The following is a 21,408-nucleotide window of genomic DNA, read 5'->3' as shown; positions in this document are numbered from 1 at the left end:
GTCAGCCCACAGCACTCTTGGATCGGGACTGCAAGAAAAACAACACAGAAGGACTCACACAAACCCCATAGAACCTTTTGTCCTCAGCAGCTTTCCAAGGTTTGGTTTTAAAGTCTGGTTGTTTGTGAGGCAACACGAGAGGATATGTGTTTTTATAAAGGGGACAACACTAGAAGTCTACATAAAGTACAGCTGAGCCCAGTTCTGGGTCTGCCTCCTTAACCCTTCACAAACGCTACAGTCACAACCCATACCATTCGTGAGAGGCCATGGCTCTGTAAAGAAGCACAATGAAATGTCAAGAAAATTAGTTACATCCTTTGTAGAAGATTTTCTTTTTTTTCCTTTCTAGCTGATAGCTAGGGCAGAAATATCACTGCTTAAGGAAAAAGCAACAGCATGTCAGGTGAGACACAGCTCCCGTGCCTCCCTGACACCACGCACGTCGCCTGCTGCCGCCTGCAGCTCTGGCCCAGCCTGGGAACACTGTGTGCTCATGGGTTGCCTGCGGCACAGCACCATACAAAATGCACCACCCAGCAGAAGGCGTCTGCAGAACTGAGCCAACAGTGCTGGCAATGGAGAAGTGAGTAAGAAGCCGCCTTGTTTGGTAACTGTTTGTTGCTTTTTTGTTGTTGTTTTTTATTTTTTTTAATGTTCTGCTACTTTGCAGAATGATCTGAAGAAGAAACTGTCTATGTATAATGGTTTACAGATACCTTATGTGGTTGAATCTCGGCAAACTTGCAAAGTGAAGACGGGTCTTTGAAAGAAAAGTGCCAGAAAACTTTAATGAATAGGGATGAAACAAGCCTTGTCTACAACCTAATACTTTTTGGCAGGCATTTCAAGTGTTGGCACCAATAGGGGTGGACAGGAGAGAACGGACCAACAGGACAGGCAAGAACTGCCAGCACAGTGGCTCTTCCACATGCACAAAGGCAACCCAGGGGCACCAGCTAAATGCTGGTCATGGGGCACTGAGGCAAAGACAAATACACAAAGCCAAGTAAATTTACTCATCAGACTATGAGAAAGAAATGGTGATGAATACTGTCTGAGTTCAGCGCTCTCATAAACCACACATATCCTTACGTCCACTGGAATAAATGGGTGTCTAGACAGCCTTCCTAAGGGGGCGAATCTCCACAGGTGCTGCTAGCAAACCAGCTCACACACACAAAAGCTCCTGAATGGAGTAATATCTCTGTAAACCACTGAGCTGGCACAGTGCTTACTGCCTCACCTCTTCCACCCTGGTACTAGGAGGGTCCAAGGAAGAGTCTGCCTATTAGAAATGAACAATATTTCTGAAATCAGTGCTATTATGTAGCATGCAGCGAAAACAAGGATGCAATAAGATAGAGGAAAACGGCAGAACTCAGTGTTCAGCAGACTGAGATGTTCCCAAGCACTTAACAAGATGACACAGGATAACATATTGGCCTGAAGACCCAATAACATTTAATATGCACTTCTCTGGACTACAGATAAACCCCATTAACCACGTTCTCAATGCGTGCTCACGCAGTAAGGCTGATGCACGATAATGGGATCAGGGCTGAAATCCAGTTTAACAAGTATATTTACCATACGGCAGGCACTAATGTCCACACAAATTTTTCACTTAAAGAATAAATCTGTCCTCTGACAGCAGGAAGACCTTGGCAACACGTACAATAGGTAACACATATGATACATGACCCGATGACTGTTATCTCAGCTATTAGAAAATAGAATAGAAAATCATAAATAGTTGGGAAGAGGATTCCCTGTTGGACGTGTGAGAAAGACATTGTCTATCTTACCAACTTTACCCTTTGCCCTCTCCTCCAAAAATGCTATATAAACAATTACTTTATGCTATGCATATATGGAACAATAATCTGATTGCAATTTTCACCTGAAATCTTACCATAACACTTCTGAATAGACTACACAATTCTACTTCAGCTAAAGTGCTGTTTTATCTTTTTAAACAGACAGAAGTGAAGCTGTTCATTTTTTCCCAGCCTTGAGCTATTGTTAATGAAGAGACTTTCCTAAATAGCATTTCCTTTATTACCCTTTTTCTCACCATTTAAAAACTGAACTATTAGTAATCCAAGTCTGAATGCTCTGAGCAGCTTGTTAGACATGCATATTCATCCTTTTATCAGCGTATTTCATTTTTGCTAAGCCATCTCTTTACAGGCTTATTAGGGAGAGCTTGAATAATTGGGGAAGAAAATGATTACATTATACTGGAAACAACACTTGGTCTAAAGAAAGAATGTTGTTAAGAGTTTGATGGATGCCTCCAATTGTGACTAACTCCATGATTACAAGAAACAAAATAAAAATACAGCCAAGGAAAACATCAGTACTTTTATCAGACATGCCTACGTGCTCCTGACCTCAAAAAACAGCAGTGGTACTGATAACTTACTACATGTAGGAGTTTTAAAAGCCTGTAGGATATACATAATGGAAACAGGGGATTAGGAATCACAAAGTATGGGTGTGTCTGTTCCACTCTGTTATCAACATAAGCTTCAAAAATACACATAAGAAATTCTATCACGCATCTTTATGCACAATTTGTAGATCTTCTGCCTAGAAATAAAAGGTAACATATACAATGTAATAAAACAATGCCACAAAAACATACACAACAATGCATAACAAAAACTTGAAATGAAGTAATTTCCAATGCGAGCCCAAGAGTCACATTAGAAATTAAAGGGAGCTGGTAGAAATCCACAGGGATAAACTTTGCCCTCATTAGACAGTGATTCTATTTTTAGCAGTAAAGGGCTGATGTGCCCTGGGCTTTTTGGCTGATCAGCTGAAGGTTCAAATTGTAGGTTATTACAAATAATTACAGTTCTATGTAAAACAAACAAGTAAAAAATATATGATTTATACCTTAAACGTATTATCACAGAATGGTTTGGGTTGGAAAGGGACCTTTAAGATTATCTAGTTCCAATGTATTTCATTGGAGCCACGTAACACATAGTAAACCTCAAAACAATTCTCCCAGAGGGCAACGATCCCCAGACTGCAGAAGGACAACAGGTAACACAGCAGGACCACAGCTGTGCCCTAGCATCTCCATTCTGGCTGTTGGCAGCTCCTGGGGGGGGAGCTGGGACATGCTGTTCTCCCAACCCCTTCCTCTTTTTTGTGCATTAAACATTTGGTGCACCTCAAGTCCTGCCTACGTTCATCAAACATACAAGCAGCAAACAAAGGAATTTCAAAAAGCAAGAGAAAAAAAACCAACAACCTCGAGGTATTGTAATTCCTTTTTTAACTGATAATCAGTAACTCAAACAGGAAGGGAGCAGGATGTACCAGCTTTGCCGTTTCTGAAGCAAATCAAACATTGGAAGAGCTCTTACAATACCGAGAGACATCAATGAGCACCGGTGATGAAAGGGCTGAGGCAGGGTGGCTGCCCCACAGCCGGGTGCACTTGGAGCTCCATGCTGTTACCCCTAAGAACTCTCATGCAATTGTTTTCATTGGCTGCTTGTGACCATACAACATGTATCTAGCTTCTATCTTCCTTTCTTTTTTTTTTTTTTCCCCTTTTTTCTTTTTCAAGGACTTAAGTAACTAAAATCAACATAATACACTGAAAAAGCTACAGCAAGCATTACCGGCAACTGTGTGCGTAACAAGCTAGATGCAACACCCTGAAGGTAACGGTGTTTTGCCACTGTGGCTCCTGGAGCAAGGGCTGCTGCTCCTGGGCACCCCTACACCACATGGAACCTGCAGACCTGCCAACACAGCAGGCACACATATCACCTGGACACAACAGAAAGATAGAAGAAGAGAAAATAAACCAAGAGTTTTAAAAGCCTGTAGGATATACATAATGAATAATCAACATCTCACTGGAAAGCTAAAACACCTTTGCAAACTTTTCTAAGTTTCTTCCTTTCTGCATTTTCCATCAACTCTGTCCCTATTTACAAAACATCTTCTCCAGTCTCATAATAACTGTGAGCTCAGTACCAACACTCTTCCCAATAAACCCATGCAGAGATTGCTCCAAATCTTTGCTTCCACCAACTGCTTTCTTCTGCCTCTTCATACACATATCTCTTGCATTATGATCTGGAACTATCCTCCCATATCTTCCCGCCTCATCGATTCTAAGAAAACCCATTACTTTTTCTTCCATATCTTAATTTCATTTTTTTCCTTTGCTGTTATGTAATAGCCTTCTGTAATTATAAGTGTTTTGAGAGACACCGTGTAAGTAAGATACTGGACTCACTTGGCATTACATTATTAACTGTCCCCAGGAAATTAAAAATACACTTGTGTGTTGCTATTATTAATCTTTACTTTCAATTTGAGAACCTTCTTAGGAGTAACAAACAGTGCCGGAAGCTCAATATCAAATCTTGATTGTTGCTTTGGAGTATTCAAATGAGTCAAATGACAAAGTAAAGCCAGCATCATAAGCAGCAGATAGATCAGATATAAGACTTGTTAAGATGAAGAGTTTGGTTGGTGCTTTTTATGAACCAGACTGTCTTTGTGAAGGGGGTGATGCGTATTTGGGAGAGATGACAGAATAATCAAGTGAGATGACACTTCTGAGGGACACAGAGAGGCACTTCTGAGGAGAATCTGTTACTAGCGGCAGTATCAACAGAAGCCACCCTTGCTGCCTTGATTGAGGAACTCTGTTCCTCACCAGAGGGCAGCAGGCATGGAACAGGCTACCCAGGACACCTCTTTCACACATAGGGCTTGAATATAGGTGGTCCTGCATGGAGTCATGATGTGGACTTGATGATCCTTGTGGGTCCCTTCCAACTCAGGATATTCTGTGATTATGAAAATGCAAAGCAAAAGATGATTGACCAGAAGCAGGGTGAGAGGGGCAGCTGCCCATCCGTAGCCACAATGGATAGCCAAGCAGGCTATTAGAGCACAAACACACAACACAAAAATGAAGGAGTCACACCTCTAACAGCTTATTTCACAACTCGTATTAAATGATGATAGAAAGTTGATGGGTCTGCTTATTAAACTCATTACCATGGCAACAAGAAAAGAAAGAAGTCACCTCCTTTCTCCCATTGGATGCCTGAAGAGGAAAGCATCCTTCTGACTCCGAGCAGCAGCAACCTCCCTTCAACCCAAGAAGCTTATCGTGAGACACAATGCATGGAAGGGCTTCAATATAAAAACAAAGCAACTTGTGCTACTCTACTCTACGCTGCTATCAAAAGCATACACCCAGAGGCTGCCACCCCAAGCCCATGTCCTTCTGTGCAGGAAGTTCTGCCCAGCTTCTCTACTGGAACTGACACCACAGAGAATCAAGGGGGCCCTCAAGAGTAAAACAATGGAAAAGACTTAACGGATTCCAATTCATATCAAGTGAGGTCATTTCTTGCCATGTATTTCTAGAAGTGCTTCAATTTTGTACCTCAGAATGTCTCCTTATGTTTACATAAAATACTGCCCTTAATCTTTACATAAAAAAAAGAAAGCAATAATACTAACATGCTGGTGAAGGAGCGAGGATGCTGAACCTAATGTATAAAAAACCCAAACAATTCAATCATCACGTTTTTCACTGCACAGCCTGCTATTGCCAAGCTGACACACAGGTTTTGGTCAAACATCAGCTCAGCCCCCCCTTGCACCCACCCCCCCTTCCCCTTCTGTGCCACCTCCCTGTCCTATATCTCTGGGCAATGCCACAGGCACTGGGACCTCACAGTGACCACTCCCAGCTATGAGTCCATTTCCCCTAGTACTCACTAATGTAGATTTTCCCTATCACTGCTTTGTGTCACACACTTCTGCCAGCAGACTGAGGAAAGCTTATCTCTCAGCAAGGTATACTGAAAGAACTAAAACAATATTTTATATCAAATATACTAACTTTTCAACCTAAAGTGTCACAGTTTGATGAAAATCATATTTATGCAAGGTAAGCCAGCTTAGAATCCATTTCTTAAGAGTTATGGCTAGATACATCCTGCATAATTTATAACAGATCACAAAACATATTTCTTTCCTTAAAAAAAAAAAGTAAGTGAATTCTGGGATTTGTAGATATGCCATCAAATTCCAGTAGAAAGAGTAATGACAAAAATATGTGGCCACTACCATGGAAAGATTAGTCTAACGAGGAGCAGTACAAAGTTGTAGTATTTCAATCCAGGACAAAAATCACACTCTAAGAACGTTCGTGACTCCAGGGATCAATAATATATCCATATGCTGTGTAACTTTTAGTATCCATTACATAAGCCTTAATTTTTACAAAAAACATTGATTTCTTCTTTTCCTATCTTTAACACAAACCTTTCTGGTTTGCTGCTTTAGGCAGAATACCAAATTAATCGTTGAAGCGAACTGTTCTTACAATTACAGCATTGGATTTTGCTACAAAATGATTTGAACACATGTGGTAGAAGTGTTCCAGTCTACCAGTAACTTTTCCTTCTTGGCAACTGGAATTACAGCTGAGAAAAAAACACTACCAAAAAGCAAATCGAATGGATGAGATTCACAATGCCACTTGGCTAGAGCAGCAATTTGAACACCTGCCACAAGGAAACACACCAATTAATATATCCCATTGTCAACAGGTTTCAATATCAGTCTGTTCACTAGAAGAACATAAAATGGAAAAACAAATATCTGCAATTTCAAGCAATGCTGTCAAAAATAAATCCCCCTCTAGATTACTCTTCCCATACTCTGACATGCTTGTGCCAAGGAAAGATTTTCCCTTAGACAGCTCTGACAGAGCAACGCAAAATTAATCACAGGCCATATAAAAAACACAAATCAATACATGGAAAAATCGACGTAACTTTCCAAGTCTATACTTCCAGTAATTTCAGAATTACATATCTTGAAATTACATATTTTGACAGAATATAACTTCTTGGGACTACAGATTGTGTTAAATTTGAGGCCGAACAGATCAATATAGATTTTTTTTGTACTCTGAAGTCACTCAGACTTTACACATATTTTATCTGTCCCCTTAGATTTCTTTTGAAAGGAAAAAAATAGAATCATAGAATCACCAAGGTTGGAAAAGACCTAAAAGATCATCCAGTCCAACCGTTCACCTATTACTAATATCTCCCACTAAACCATGTCCAGAATGTATAAATGACAGTAAGTTTACACAAATGAGGATGGTAATTCAAGACTAGACTCCAAAACAATGAAACTATGGCACGCTTTCATACTTCAATTTCTATTTGTAAATTTCCCAGAGCACATGGCCTTTCCATGCATGAAATGATTTATGCACATATCCACATGAGCTTGTACGTATATATGATATGAAAATGAGAGCAACCTCTGATCAGGAGAACAACACAAGAATATCTTAGATCTCCAGCTCAGATCCAAGCTGTTCAACCCAATGGGGTCGAGTACACCTCATGGCAACAATTCCATGTCAGCCATGAGGCGGTGGCACTGTCCTCGGAGTCATGCTGCTGCAGAGCATGCCCAGAGTCACAATGGTACCAGTGGACATGCCAAGGGCTGAGGAAAGATAAGGCTTTGAAAAGAAATCTAAATCTGTTCACGCAGGAAAAACAAGGTGTTTCAGGGGTGAAACTCCACGGCACAGAAAAGTGATGTTTTGAAGCCTTCAAAAAGCAATGAAGAAACCAATATGACAACTTCAATTCACCCTTTCAAATTTCCCTTTCCAAAATAAAGAAAAAAAAAAATGAGAGAAGGAAATATTTAATTTCTAAATTCCAATTAAGGTCCTAAGCACGTAGTACTACTACTACTTCCACAGCCCTCATCACTTCACACATCTTCCCAGTTCCCACCTCAAACCCCCTCCTAGAATACTTCCCACCCGGACAGAAGTTTAAAACCATCCTGTACTCTTCTTCCTCAGGAAGACATTGGTGTTGCCATGATCTGTTTTCCAGCAGGAAGTTTTTACCCAACTTACTGAAAAAAAAAAAGATATATAACCCCTTTGCAAATTAATCCTTCAGGCAAGAGTGTCCAGCTGGTTGACCTCAATAACAAAGGCAGGAAAAATCTGGGCTTTCCTCATTACTTAGGCTTCATGCTTCTTTATCTCACATAAGCGTGCTAAAGAGGCAGCAATTCTCCTAAGACTAAAAAAATGCACTAAATAATCCAATCCTCTGTAGCTGAGGTGCAGACAGCATGTGCCCCTCCTGGAGAGTGGGCTCCTGGATGTGCTGAAGCTTCAGCATCACAAGCATTAGTCCCTGCCTTCACTCTCAGGTGTGCCATTGTATCTTTTTATTTTAGCAGTTACTGATGAGTTTAGAGTAAGCATGGATTAAAACTTAGAAAAGGAAAGGAACCAGGATGCCAAGCTGGGAAGAGATTCCCAACAGATTTCTCGATTAGGAGGATTTCCAGGTCAAGAAAGCTCTCAAGCAGCCTATAGAAAGATATCGCTGTATCTTCCCATATCTTGCCACATGTAGCAACAGGGTAGCACAGGAAAAAGAGCAAGAGAGCACAGAAGGATGTCAGCAAGGTCTGAGGTCCCTGTGAGAGCAGGAAATTTATGAAATGAAACTTACAAGTGGAGCACACCCAATGCTAGAAGGGGACAGGAAAAGCCCAGGAGTCCCAACCAGCCCAAGCCTGCAAGATTTCTCTGTCAGCAGTGTCTGCTGCTCAGTTTAAAAGGAAGGATAGAGAGCAGGGCACACTTGCAAGCTGTGTGGTGCCAGGAGGACCTGCAGGGCACCTGTTCCTCACTGTCTTTCCCTGCAGCAGAATGAAACAGACAAATATCAGACGGTGCAAGTAAGTACGTAAAGGGATAATTTTTCCTGGTCCTCACAGACAGACCAGAAGCACTTAAACGTGTGATGACTGCTTCATACAGTACAAATGCAGTCCAGCACCCAGACCTCCAGTTAGCTCGAAAGACCACTGCTACAAACCTTACTTACTAGCTACAGAAATTGTGACCAAAACTATCAAAACTTATCAAGAACCATCTTAAAAACACTTCTTTGTCCACATTATCCTGTTTGGAAGCCTGTTCCACAACTTCCCTCCTCAGATGGTTCGGGACCTTTTAATGTCAGACTTCAATTAATTCACAGCTTGCTCAAAACCATTCATCTTAGGCCAGTACTCTACTTGAACTTCAACAAGTTTCCTTTCTCATCGTGATATTTACATCCCAAGCTACCAGCTAGACTAAATAAGCTACACTTTTGTCACCACTCTGCATAAGATCGGCAATTAAGCTTATACTATTTTCAAGTCTCAAGTTCCAAATAAGTTACAAAAGAGCTCTAAAACGCCAGGAACATTTTCTGAATTTTTTTAAAATACAGATAGAAAAGAGTGGGATGCTCCAGAGGACTGGGGGTCAGACAGCACTAGGACAGCATTAAAATAAGATGCCTGGGGTAATTATAGGCTGTTTCACCAGACATTAACCACAGGCAGAACTGCAGCTGTGACAGGACTCTGAATAAAAGAAGTAATAAAATTTCCATCTCTTAATGCCAGGCAATGTGCTTTCACAGGAAGCAGATCTCCTATTTGACCAAAGTTTATGGCATTTCCCCAGAAGCACATCAGTCTTGTACACAAATGCTGCTGGGAAAGAGAAAAAAAGCTACTGTAGACAAGTGACAAGTATAGACAGCACAAATCTGGTAAATCTAGTAATGCTATACTTAAGCAATGCAAAACCATTACTAAGCTTAAACGGCTGAAAAATGTGTGAAGATATTTATAGGCTTCAAGTATGTGCACACTGTTTCAAAGACTACTTCAATGTGAAATTCTTTCAATACTTATGCATCCCATCAGCTGTGCATGCTACTTTCTTCTTATGTTTTCATATTCTTTAATCTCCACGGTCTTACTGTTTAAAATTAACAGCACTGGCTTCTTGCTGCGCTTTGGTAGAAACTCACTGCCCTCTCCTACTGTGATGAACAGCAATCACCATCTGCATGTACTGTGGTCACGAGCCTCCAGGTGATATTGGGTTGGTATTGTTTAAAAATCAAACATCAGCAGGTCAAGGAAAACAGCAGATGATCGTTCCACCAATGATTCATTTGCCATTAGTCCCTCCTCAAGATTACAGCACTGTATGAATTGTGCAAAGGAGTCCTACTGCAGCCTGCAATGAAGCAGACAAGGAGCAGAAAGGGAGGGAATGCATTACATGCCCACATGAAAGTAAAATTAGAGGCAAAGACGCATGTTAATTATATGGTTGTGACAGCAGACAAGTCAATTTCCATAAACTCTTTAAGACTACACCTGACTAGACCACGAGCATCAAGTGTTTCTGTCTGTGTGCTCACCTGCGGCTGTGTTTAAAAAGCACAAGCTACATTCAAATACTGAAAGCTCTCCTGATCTCCTCATTTCTGATTATCTGCTGAAGGTGAGGTTCTGTACTAACTGCTTTCACAGCTAAACTCATGCAGCCTGCTTTGTTTCCACGTCAATTTAGGGTAGCAGAGCAAAATACCCCTGTGCCCTGGGAAGCTGGCATGCCTACGGGAGGAGATGTTGATCTAACACCTGATTACATTCTGCCCAGCTTTACCCACTGCCATCGGCCTCCTTAAAATCTTAAAGGAAAAAACACAAGCCCACACCCTGTTCTGTTACCAAAATAAGAAAAATGCAAACACACCAAACAAAAGGCATTCATTTGGTAGGTTCTGAGCATTTGGTGGCCTATCAGGGCAGTCAAACGAAGCAGCCCCAAGGAGCATAATGCAATTGACCAACAAGATAAACAAACATCATTAGGGGCCACCTCCGCATGATGGGGCCAAGAGCTGGGGAGCAGCTCTCCTCTACTCAGCCCTCACTGCAGAAGTGTCTCTGGACTTCCATTTGCCACTCCAGCTGCATGCAGACCCAGGGAACAGGTGGAGCTGAGGGGCATTGCCTCAGTGCCCAGCTGCCTTGAAAACTCACTTCTACACATGCTGCCCTCCTTCACATGCACTCCTTTCCAATTTAATTAGCTACTTAAGAGACAAAATAGAACTACATAAGAATCTTCAGTGCTCCCTAGGGCCCAACTAACTTCAGGGAGAATTTTCCTATTCAAACCTGCCATCTTCCTTTCATTATGCTTGATTTTATTCTGTAGTTTCAGACACAGTTCAAAGCAATCTGTTCACTGCTCTCTGATACAGAGGACAGACCTGCATTGGGTGATATGAACATACATAGCCACGTATGGATCTCTTCACCCTTGCTCCTTCCCTCAGCACAGGATAAAAGAGTTGTTTAATCAACAAAACAAATCAAACGTCAAGCAATCTTAAACTCTAAAATCCCTTCTGTATTGATGTAAAAATTGATTTGTTTCGCAGTACATGAACATACCGTATCTGACAGATCTCTCCATTACTGTCCTGCCACGCAAAGAATTCTGGCAGATGTAGCTGTTAAGACCAAGTTATGCAAAGACTTCCCTCAGTGGCAGCTAACAGGCGCCTCACAGGTGAACCAGGCAGCAATAGCAAGGATGGGAACAGGAAAAGAAGTGGCACAGAGAACAGCCTGGAAACAGCACAGCAGAAAGAGTAATTCAATGGAGGAGCAGAGAAATGAAGAACAGAGCAGAGAGCTTCATATAGCCATGGGCTCACCAACTTAAACAGTCACATATCTGAAATTTAATTCTGATTTGCTTGTACTAATTCCACAAATTGCTTTTATACTTTGAAGATTTGCAGATAAGAAGCAGCCCCAAAGTTGTTTTCCCTATTGAAATCATGCACATGACAAAGAAATAACCACAAAAAAAAAAAAAACAAAACAAAACTGATCTGACTCACAAGCCCAACTGTGATTACACACAGTTTGAGGCAGGATTAAAAAACTGAAATGAAGTCAAGGGAACAAATACCACACAATCAATCAGTTCTTTTCTTAGATTCAAACTAAAGCCTAAATTCTGCAAAGGACCTTCACTCAGACAGATTCTTCCATTTAGAAGACTGCAAGTCCCTTCCCTCACTTGCGATTGTTGCATGTTAATTTAAAGACAGAAAGAAGTAAGCAAGTTTTACAAACTTTTGCTTGCCCAGTTCAACTTGGAAAACGAATTTGTTTAAAGGAGAAAATCTGTTTCTTATTTCAAACATTGGATATTTTATGAGAACGTTGCCAAGAAAAGAATCTTAGGAATGCCTTTACATGCACAGAACACATGAGACAACTGGTGAGCAGGCCTGTGATCCTTTAAACAAATAAATAATAAAACAAAATCTCCATTTCTACCACGAAGCCCTTTCTCTAGGGAGCAAGCAGCACATGCCTGGGATTTTTCATGGATAACTTCTATCATAACTTCTTGCTATTATTAGTATAAAAGACTTCCCTCTCAAATCCACAGCTGTAAGGCAAGCAATGATGGAAAATAATTCCCATGCACAGGCCAGCAGAAAGCACAAATGTCTGCTTCACAGTGTTTCTTGGCACTACTTTCCTTCAACCAAAACTATAAATCAAGGAGAAACTCCAGGCAAGTATAACAGGAACGTGACCTCATTTTTAGCACATGCCAACAAACTGCAGCTCGTGAACCTTCTAGGAATCAAGCCTTTTGGAAGAGGTTTCAATCTTCCATTTATCTCTAATTCCAAATACTGGTAACAACTGGATTACAGTGCACTGTATTGTAGTGTACAATGCTCTGACCAAGCACTGATGCAGCTCTTGTTGTGTGTACCAGGGTGAGCTCAGCAGCTGTGCCATGAAACCAAGAAGCACACTGCCACCTTGGTGGTGAGGCAGAGGTATGCACCACCCATCTCATTCTCTCCCAAGAATCTCATGGATAATGGAGAAGGGTGCTGCAAGGAGAGGCTCCGTGCCACTACTAGGGACTGTGCAAAGAGAGTAGAAAAAGCTACAAGGGGGAAAAGAAAAATAAGAGGCAGCTCCATGCCCAGGTCCCTGAAGATACATGATGTGATTTTAGAGAAGGGATTTCATCAACTGATCCTACACACAGAACACATCCACACCCACCAAGCACACCAACTTTGTCACTCCACAAACTCAGCGCCCACAACTCATCATATCAAGGCTGCTCATCACAAGGCTGAAAAAAAAACCCAACAAGGTAGGAGCCAGGGCAGCATGTAAACAAAACTTCACCACCCCTCCCTTCAGAGCCTAAACAAAAACAGTATCTGAGAGACAGACCTGCTGTGCAGCTTCAAAGACAAACAAATCCTCCCCCTCGATGAGTTCCCAAGCAATTCTCTCCACCACGTGCTGAGGTTAACAGAAAGAAATCAATAGTAATGCCCCAGATGATTATTTCAGGATCCTCAATTTCAAACACAAGTTAATAACATACTGCACGGTAACCAGTGCTCTTCAAGGTAAGGAGAGAAGCCTACTGCAATCTAATAAAATACTGGCTTAGAGAAAACAGTATGTAAGGGCACACAAAGAGGAATAACACTCCAAATATGTGGCTGTTCAACACAGCTCCCCAGTGCCTTGGCTGGTTTGAAGCACGGCACTGAGGCAGGCTTTGTGCCTCACAACTAACTTGCCTTACAAACACAACCTGAACAATTTGAGAGCAGTTTGCACACGTTCAACCTGTGATGCATTGAAAAGCACGGATACTTTTGCTTTATTATGAATTTCACCATACAGAATTATTGCTGGACCAAAAGCTTCTCTGAAAACCTTGCTCCTGGGTTCATTTTCGACCAGGTGCTCAAAAATACAGAAGAGCAAGTCCTACCAGCTGCCTTGTTACCCAAAATGGTTTATCTGCTATGCTCTTTATTTAAACAACTTCTGGTCTGTATCTCTAAGTTAATGCTTTAAAAGGTTTCCACTGTCACTGTTTCTAAACTCCAGTGATCCACTGAATTATGTCATGGACTGAAAACCCCTTGCTCTGCAGTTTAAATAGAGCTGTTTTGTTTTGGTTGGTTGGTTTGTGCTTGGTACACAGCAGCAATTCCATTTAAGATAAACCGACACACAGCAAAATCGTGCCATTACATTAAATAAGGTCTAGTCTAGAAACATGCGTTCACTACTCCAAAATCGGCAGGAAAGAAACTTCGTTCCGGCTTTTTCATTAACGGTTGGCGAGCGGACCGAGATCCTTAGCGCAAATAGAAATCATTGGGAGAGCGAAAGTAATCGGCGTTTTGAACAACCCCGAGAGAGGAGCTAAATACTTAGAGCACGGGCTGACAAGCAGCCAAGCATTGAACCCAACCGGCTATTCTTTCACTGGGAAAGGGTGTGTTTTACAGCTCCTAAACTCCTCCTTACAACAGCTCCGCGCTGTTAGCTTTCAACTATTGCACCTCGGGAACAAAAAGCCTCAACAACACCGATTTTGAATAAAAACATTAGTAGAACGTTCTCAGGAATTCCAATTAAAACCTTCGAGGTCCCCACCCACCCTTCCCCGAGGCTCCCTAGCAGCCCCATCCCCTGCTCCTCCTGGGCCCTGAGACCCCCGGGAGCCGCAGCCCACCGCCCCAGGGGCAGGAGCCGAGCCCGGCACACGCCCGTCCTTTTGTCTGCCGGCACTGCAGCATCCCCGCGGGCTGCCGGTCCCGCTCCCTGCTCAAAAAAGGCGCAATACATCCCCGCTTTTCTCGGTAGAGCGTTGAATAAACGAATCAACTTTTTTCCTTTTCTTCTTTTTTTTCCTGTTCCCCCCACCCCCCACTCAAAGGATAAACATCTCAGCACCGCAGCCCCTCCTCCATCCCACACAAACCCCCAGCCGGAAACGAGCGCGGGGCTCGGCCCCGCTCACCCTTCAGGCAGAACATCCCGCACCGCTTCGAGCCGAGCCGAGCTGAGATCCCGCAGCCGCCACCCGGCCCCGCCCGGCCCCGGCCGGCAGATGCAAGGCGGCTCGGGAAAGGGGGAGATGAAAGAGCCGCGGTCAGCTTCCGTCCATCCCAGCTGCTCTCTGCATGTGCCAATTAACGGGCAGGCATTGAATCACATCACCAAGGTTGGAAAAGACCTCCAAGTTCATCCGGTCCAACCGTCCACCTACTACCAATATTTATCATTAAACCGTGTCCCTCAGTACAGCATCTAAATGCTCCTTAAACGCCTTCAGGAACAGCGCCTTATCCACCTCCATGGGCAGCCCATTTCAGCACCTGACCACTCTTTTGGAGAAGAAATGTCTCCTAACATCTAACCTGAACCTCCCCTGGCACAACTTGAAGCCATTCCCTCTAGTACTGTCACTCATTACACAGAGGCCGACCCCCACCTCACCTGAGCCTCCATTCAGGTTGTTGAGAGAGACAAGGTCTCCCCTGAGCCTCCTCCAGACTGAACAATGGGAGTTCCCTCAGCTGCTCCTCTTAAGACCTGTGCTCCAGACCTGTCACCAGCATGGGAGTCATGTTTGTGGATCTCTTCCAACTCCCAATACACTGTGATGCGACTCTAAAAATCACAGGGGATGCAGCTCAAAGAATTTCTTGCAGAATCCCCTTTTCTGCACAAGCGACCTATAGGAAGACAAGAGCTCAACCTTGAGCTTTGTTTTTATACGGGACACAAAGTGCTGCCCTGTGTGGTGTTGGTTTTTATAGGGCCTGACCCTAAACAGCAAAGTAATGTGGGAACAATGCAAGGTAAGGGTCAGGGTGACTCCCTCACTAAGTGAGAACTACAACTCTCTCCAAAAGCATTACTTGTCCTAAAATTCCTCAGTAAAGCCACACTATGATAAAGGACGTAAGCAAATACGCAGTCTTTGGGAAGGGCTCCAGAGAAAAACCCTGGTGCAGACACCTTAAGAACAAGAGTTTAGAGTACAGAAGCTGAGGCAGAGTTTGTGAGATGCTGAGTACTATTAGGCATGCTTAGGTCTGCAAGTATCACATTTCAGTGATCTGTCAACGTGCAAGAAAAGTGGCTTCGTTTTAGAGCAGGATGCTGCATCCAAAATGTGGGGACATTGCAACAGAGCAGCCCCAAACCCAAACTAATACAGCTTAGTCTACCTGTTCTTTTCCGAATTCTGATAGAAAGGCTACAGACTAATTTCAAAAATTCCCTATGCTCAAAGAAACAAAAGGCGTTTTTCTCTTAATTCAGTTTTGTGGTGTTCTAGGCATACACGTGCAATTTCCTATCATAACTCTTCAGAGGGTGCCAGAAACAAACACTCTATATAGGCAAAACAAACAGAACCATACTGTAGCTGAAGGAAGGTTACTTGGATACCAGAGGGATTTAAAGGTTCAATCTTGTTAAATCTACTCATTAATTACCTGGAAGAGGAAGCAAGCAGTGCATCAGTGCTATTCACAGGGGTCTGGGAGCAGCAGCTGCAGCACTCTGGTGGGGATCGAGAAATCCTATGGGGATCACAGATACGAGCAAAAATGCGCTAAAAAGAGGCAAAACCAGCAATCAAGCAGCATAAACAGTGGGGAAAAATGTATATTCAGCAAGCGGCCACTCTTCGGTACTCTGTTCTATCTACTATCTCTTTGCCCTCATCAGTAACAGAGAAGCTTGCATGGGATCCTCTTGTCTGAGATCCTGATGTCTGCAGGAAAGAGGGAAAGGAAAACTGATGTAACAGAATGGCTGCCATGGCCATTCTGATCAACTAGCTGGATGCTATGTCCATTGGCTTCATAGAGGAGACCGTGGCTGACACAGAGCATTGTGCATTCCCTGTGTATCTATACAAGTGGTTATGGTCATCTAAAGGGAAAAGTTCCAATAACATGAAGTCAGGAGTTCTGACATATCAATCCTTGTCTTTCCAGCACAAGAAAGACACGGAGCTGTTGGAGCAAGTCAAGAGGAGGGCCACAAAGATGATCAGAGAGGTGGAGCATATGAGGAAAGGCTGAGGGAGCTGGGCTTGAAGGGAAGGCAGAAGGCTCCAGGGAAACCTCACTGTGGGCCTCCAGTTCTTGCAGGGAGCTTACAAACAGGAGAAGAATGACTTTTTATGGGGGCAGATAGTGATAGGACAAGAGGGAATGGCTTTAAACATTACAAAGGGAAATCAAGGTTAGATGTTAGGGGAAAAATCTTTACTCAGAGAGTGGGGGAGCTGTGGGTGCCCCATCCCTGAAGGTGTTCAAGGTCAGGCTGGATGGGGCCCTGGGAAGCCTTATCTCATGGGACATCTAATTAAACACTTTTTCCTTTCAAACCAAAGTCCATAGAGATGCACATTTCTGATACCGTGGATGAATGCCAGCCAGCTTTTGAAGGAGATTTTCTAAAGCCTGAATCATTCTGACACATTTCCCTTTCACACTGTGCGTAAAACACACACACAAAACAAACAAACAACAACAACAAAAAAACTCTGAAGAACCATCCAAAGAAAACAGCTGGAGTCAAAATACCGTCTTGGACCTGAATGAAGGCTTTCACAGCCCAACAACACTGCTTGTCTGCAGCCAGCTCAGGCCCAATGAAAAGTCAGTGTCAGAGTCTGCCAGGACAAGTGGTGGCCACAGGATGGTAAGAGAGGAGAGATGGAGGAGGTCAGCCCCGGATGGGCTGAAAGGGATGGTCTCAGCCACAGAACTGAGCACCAGCTGACAGGACATTGGTTTATATTCTGATAAGTAACGCTGAGTATTCTCCTAACTGCAACACAAGAGAAAATATTTGCTTCTCTCTTTCACATTTGATATTATTACCTTACCAGTTCCACTTGAGGGATTTTTCACTGATCAGGGTGGAGTTTCCTCTTATAGTGAAGAAGGAAAGAAGTATTTTAAAAATCACTGTAGAAGAAGAAATGTATTTGGAGAAGGTCACAGCAGGCCTTGCAAGTCAGCAGGAGGCAACAAGGCTGTGTCCTGTCCTGCAGAAAGTAACCTGAAGGAGTAACTTGCAGTGAAGGGACCTTCTCAAACGATCAGTGCTCCAGCTATAGCATAGCTACTCATACACTCTTGAACTTGCAGAAACAGGGGTTCACCATCCCTATCAAGAATGGCACGAGAAACTGAATTTTCTAACTATTCAAAGGAAGAAGACAATTGAATCTTGACCACTTACGAGCAACAGGGAGGAACTAAACCATATAAATATCTGAAAGAGCTGCCCATCATTAAAACCATCCATCTCCGCCAAAACTTCTGAAACAACTTCACACTGTTTTCTTTCTTTAGACCTTAAACACTGGCATTTTATTTGAAGGAAGCACCTAGTTCCACTTCAGCTGTATACAAATCCAGGAGCCAAATTTAAATCTTACATATATATTTGTATATATATGTTATATATATATATATATATAAAACAGATTTTCAAAAGACACTTTTAATTCTGTTCCTACGATATCTATAGCTATAATTGGTAGAGTTTACAAGTAGACATTACAGACATATGTGGAATTATGGCTTCAGACTACTACAAACAAAAAGTTCATCTGTAATAAACCCAGCAGTCCCTGAAGGTGAAAAGTATTTGGCATTAAAAACAGTGGAATGAATGACTTTCAGAATGGGCTATCTTCTGCCTTAAGTGAGGAAGAAAACAAATAAAATGAAGCCATGAATCAGTTTGCCTTATCTTTTGTTTGCTTTACTCTTCAGAGCAAGGGCACAGAAAGGGCAAAATCTTTTTAAGAGTTGCTGCAACTCTTCAGGGCAGGAATCTGCAACCAACTCCTAATTCATTCAGATAAAAAAATATCATCCTTTTGCCAGGGTTATGTGTCAAATTATCTTTGATTAATCGATGCAGCAGAGCTTCATCAGTAATGTTTACTACTGAAATAAAACAAGATAAGACAGAACAAAGAAAAACTCATAAGCACCTTCTTTTGCTCAGTCATTCACACACAGCTTCAACTGGTCACCACAGGGATACCACATGGGTTTCCCATTGGTTGGCCCTTCAGACTGGCATGGTCTTTCCACCAGGGTTACTGAAGAATGCTTCAAGGTACTGGGGAACATGAAAATGAAGGGTGGCAGAAAGGACACCTGGAATAACCTGAACTATTGCCCTTTTTTTAGGCTATAAGGCAAATCACACCTTAACAGATCAAGAGTGACAAAGACAACCATACCCTGGTGCGTTGTCCTACAAGGAGAACAGAACAGGCTGTCTCCCTACAAAGATACAATTGTAACACAGCATAACCTAATATACAGCAACCATCCTTTCTCTACAAGCTCCTCGAGGCCATCAAACATAAGACAAACACAAATAAACATTCAGAAAAATCAGTTTCTACTCCTTTCTAAGGAGCTCAACTGTGTGCAGGCAAACCATCAGCAGAGGCTGGGAGCAGTTCTCATTCACACAGCCAGAAACGTTCATCTAACAAACCACAAATAGCTCACTGAAATATGATGCTTGATAAAACCTGTACTACTTTAAGCAGTTCTCTTTAGGGACACCCAAATATGAACATAAAAGTATTTGTACTTTGTCAGTCGCTGTCCTTGAGCTGCAAACTGAGGCAGTGCCTTCACCGGGAGCTGCATGCAGGGGGACACAGTGGTGTGTGAGTTACTACAGCACCACAACAAGAAACACTACTGGACCCCTACCTGTCCCAGCTCCTCCCAAGCTACAAAACTGAACCAGCCACCAAAGTGTGTGCTGTGACTCCTTCTGGAACAGACGTGCTCTGCCTCTTCACGGAGTTGATTGCATGTGTGTGTGTGAAGCACAGAGCAGGGAGAACTAAATGAGCTACTTCTGGTTTGACCTGATTAATTTAATGGGTTTGCTGCTTTCCTCTCATCCCAGGTGAATCATGGCCTGCCAGAGATGACAGAGGAGCTGCAGTTTCCTCAGTGTCAGGCTCAGCTCACCGTGCCCCCAGCTGTGCCATTCACCGCTTTCCCTTCACAAACATGGATCAAGCTGGCTACAGGTCAAATGTATAATGTCATACCTGCTTCTGCCATCGCATGTCACAATGACCTCTTTTTTATTCTGAGATGAAAATGCTGTATTTATCACATACAGCACTGCATGCATTACTCGAGGTTAATACAATGGAATTAACAACCCCTAGAAGAAAGTTTCCGTTTAAATGTACACCATGCTATAACCACCCTAACTCATCTGCTAATAACTATGGAGAAATGGATTTAAAAGAATCAATGGAAGTTAGAAGCAAGTACAGCCTCTACTCCATTGGCCTCTGCACCTGTTTCAAGCACTGAAATCAGGCATGGCTGACTGAAGTTACAAGTATGCTTTTTCTACAGGCCCCTCTTTCATTAGTACAGTCACCGAGGAGCTGCAGCCATCAGTATCATGTCAGGACTGCGTGTGTGGCTAATGGACATAGACCATGGTTTGCACAGGACCCTGTGATCCAGTCTGCTTCAGTGTTTGGTTTGACAACTTCTGAGTAACTTTGCCAAAAGCCTTCCAAGCAGTTCTCACATCTTTTTGTTTTAAGCGATTCATCCGCACACTGTACACCAATTGCAATGCATTTAATTCACAGCTCGTAGCTCCCTTCGGTGCACCGCAAAGCTCAATGTCCAGGGAAACCATCTGCCTTGAGAAGACACGGTGCCAAGTAGGAGTTGCTGCACCATATGTAAGGGAAGCTCCAGAAGGAGCAGAGGGTATACATATTAATTACCTTTCTCTGAGATGGAAAATGTGCCATACTCCCAGTTGTCCAACATACATCCTCATGCTGATAATACACTTTGCACAGTTATCACAAGCACCTAAGCCTTACATTTTAACAGATCACTTCAGTTTTAACTTCGGAGCAGCAAGTAGCACATAAGGTTATAGTTGAGTTTTCCTTTCAATTCACCAGAAACAGACAACACGAGCCTTCTAGCTATGAGAGGGAAAGAAGGCTGGTAGATAAATGAACAGATAAATGTCAGCAAAAGAGCAGGTGGATGGATAAATGGCTGGGAAATCTACAGCTTAATTAGCTTTATTTTGTTTGAGATTCTGGGGATAAAAGACAAGAAGAAAACATATTTCACAGTTTAAATTACAAGCTGTCAAATCCCCTTTTTTACTAGTTCCAAACACTGCAATAGAAACTAAATACACTCTTGCAAAATTCATTAGCTTCAGTCATTTAACCACACTCTTAACTTTCAAATTCTCTTTTTCTTTTCTTTTCTTTTCTTTTCTTTTCTTTTCTTTTCTTTTCTTTTCTTTTCTTTTCTTTTCTTTTCTTTTCTTTTCTTTTCTTTTCTTTTCTCTTCTTTTCTTTTCTTTTCCTTTTTTCTTTTTCATATGTAATAGAGATCAGAAAAGAAAAACAAGGAGCTATAATATTTGCAATGTCCTGCCAGAGTGGTGAACTATGACCAGTCTGAAGACAAAGGCTCCCTCAGTTTTAGAGGACAGTTCACATGCAGTTGAATAACAACTGCATGGAAACAGACAATTTCATATATGCTA

General features: G+C 42.4%; 1 protein-coding gene across 15 annotated transcripts in view; it reads right to left on the bottom strand.

The window, feature by feature from the left end:
* NHSL1 (NHS like 1) overlaps window positions 1-21,408 on the bottom strand; it is a 150,728-nt gene that overhangs the window by 59,586 nt on the left and 69,734 nt on the right. The window contains exon 1 of one of the 15 annotated variants that reach the window (XM_085541608.1): window positions 14,807-14,974. The exons of 11 other annotated variants lie outside the window; for them this stretch is intronic. In XM_085541608.1, the coding sequence (XP_085397734.1) occupies window positions 14,807-14,822 (16 nt within the window). In that variant the 5' untranslated portion in view covers window positions 14,823-14,974. Of the gene's footprint in view, window positions 1-14,806; window positions 14,975-21,408 lie in introns of those variants that run through there. 3 more of the 15 variants (XM_085541610.1, XM_085541611.1, XM_085541606.1) reach the window with 3 other exon arrangements.

Source organism: Coturnix japonica, chromosome 3, assembly GCF_054131305.1.
Source record: "Coturnix japonica strain WE chromosome 3, WE-NBRP24, whole genome shotgun sequence".
In the NCBI taxonomy this organism is placed as follows: domain Eukaryota; kingdom Metazoa; phylum Chordata; class Aves; order Galliformes; family Phasianidae; genus Coturnix; species Coturnix japonica.
The sequence above is the reverse complement of the archived record's forward strand: the minus strand, read 5'-3'. Positions and strand labels throughout refer to the sequence as shown.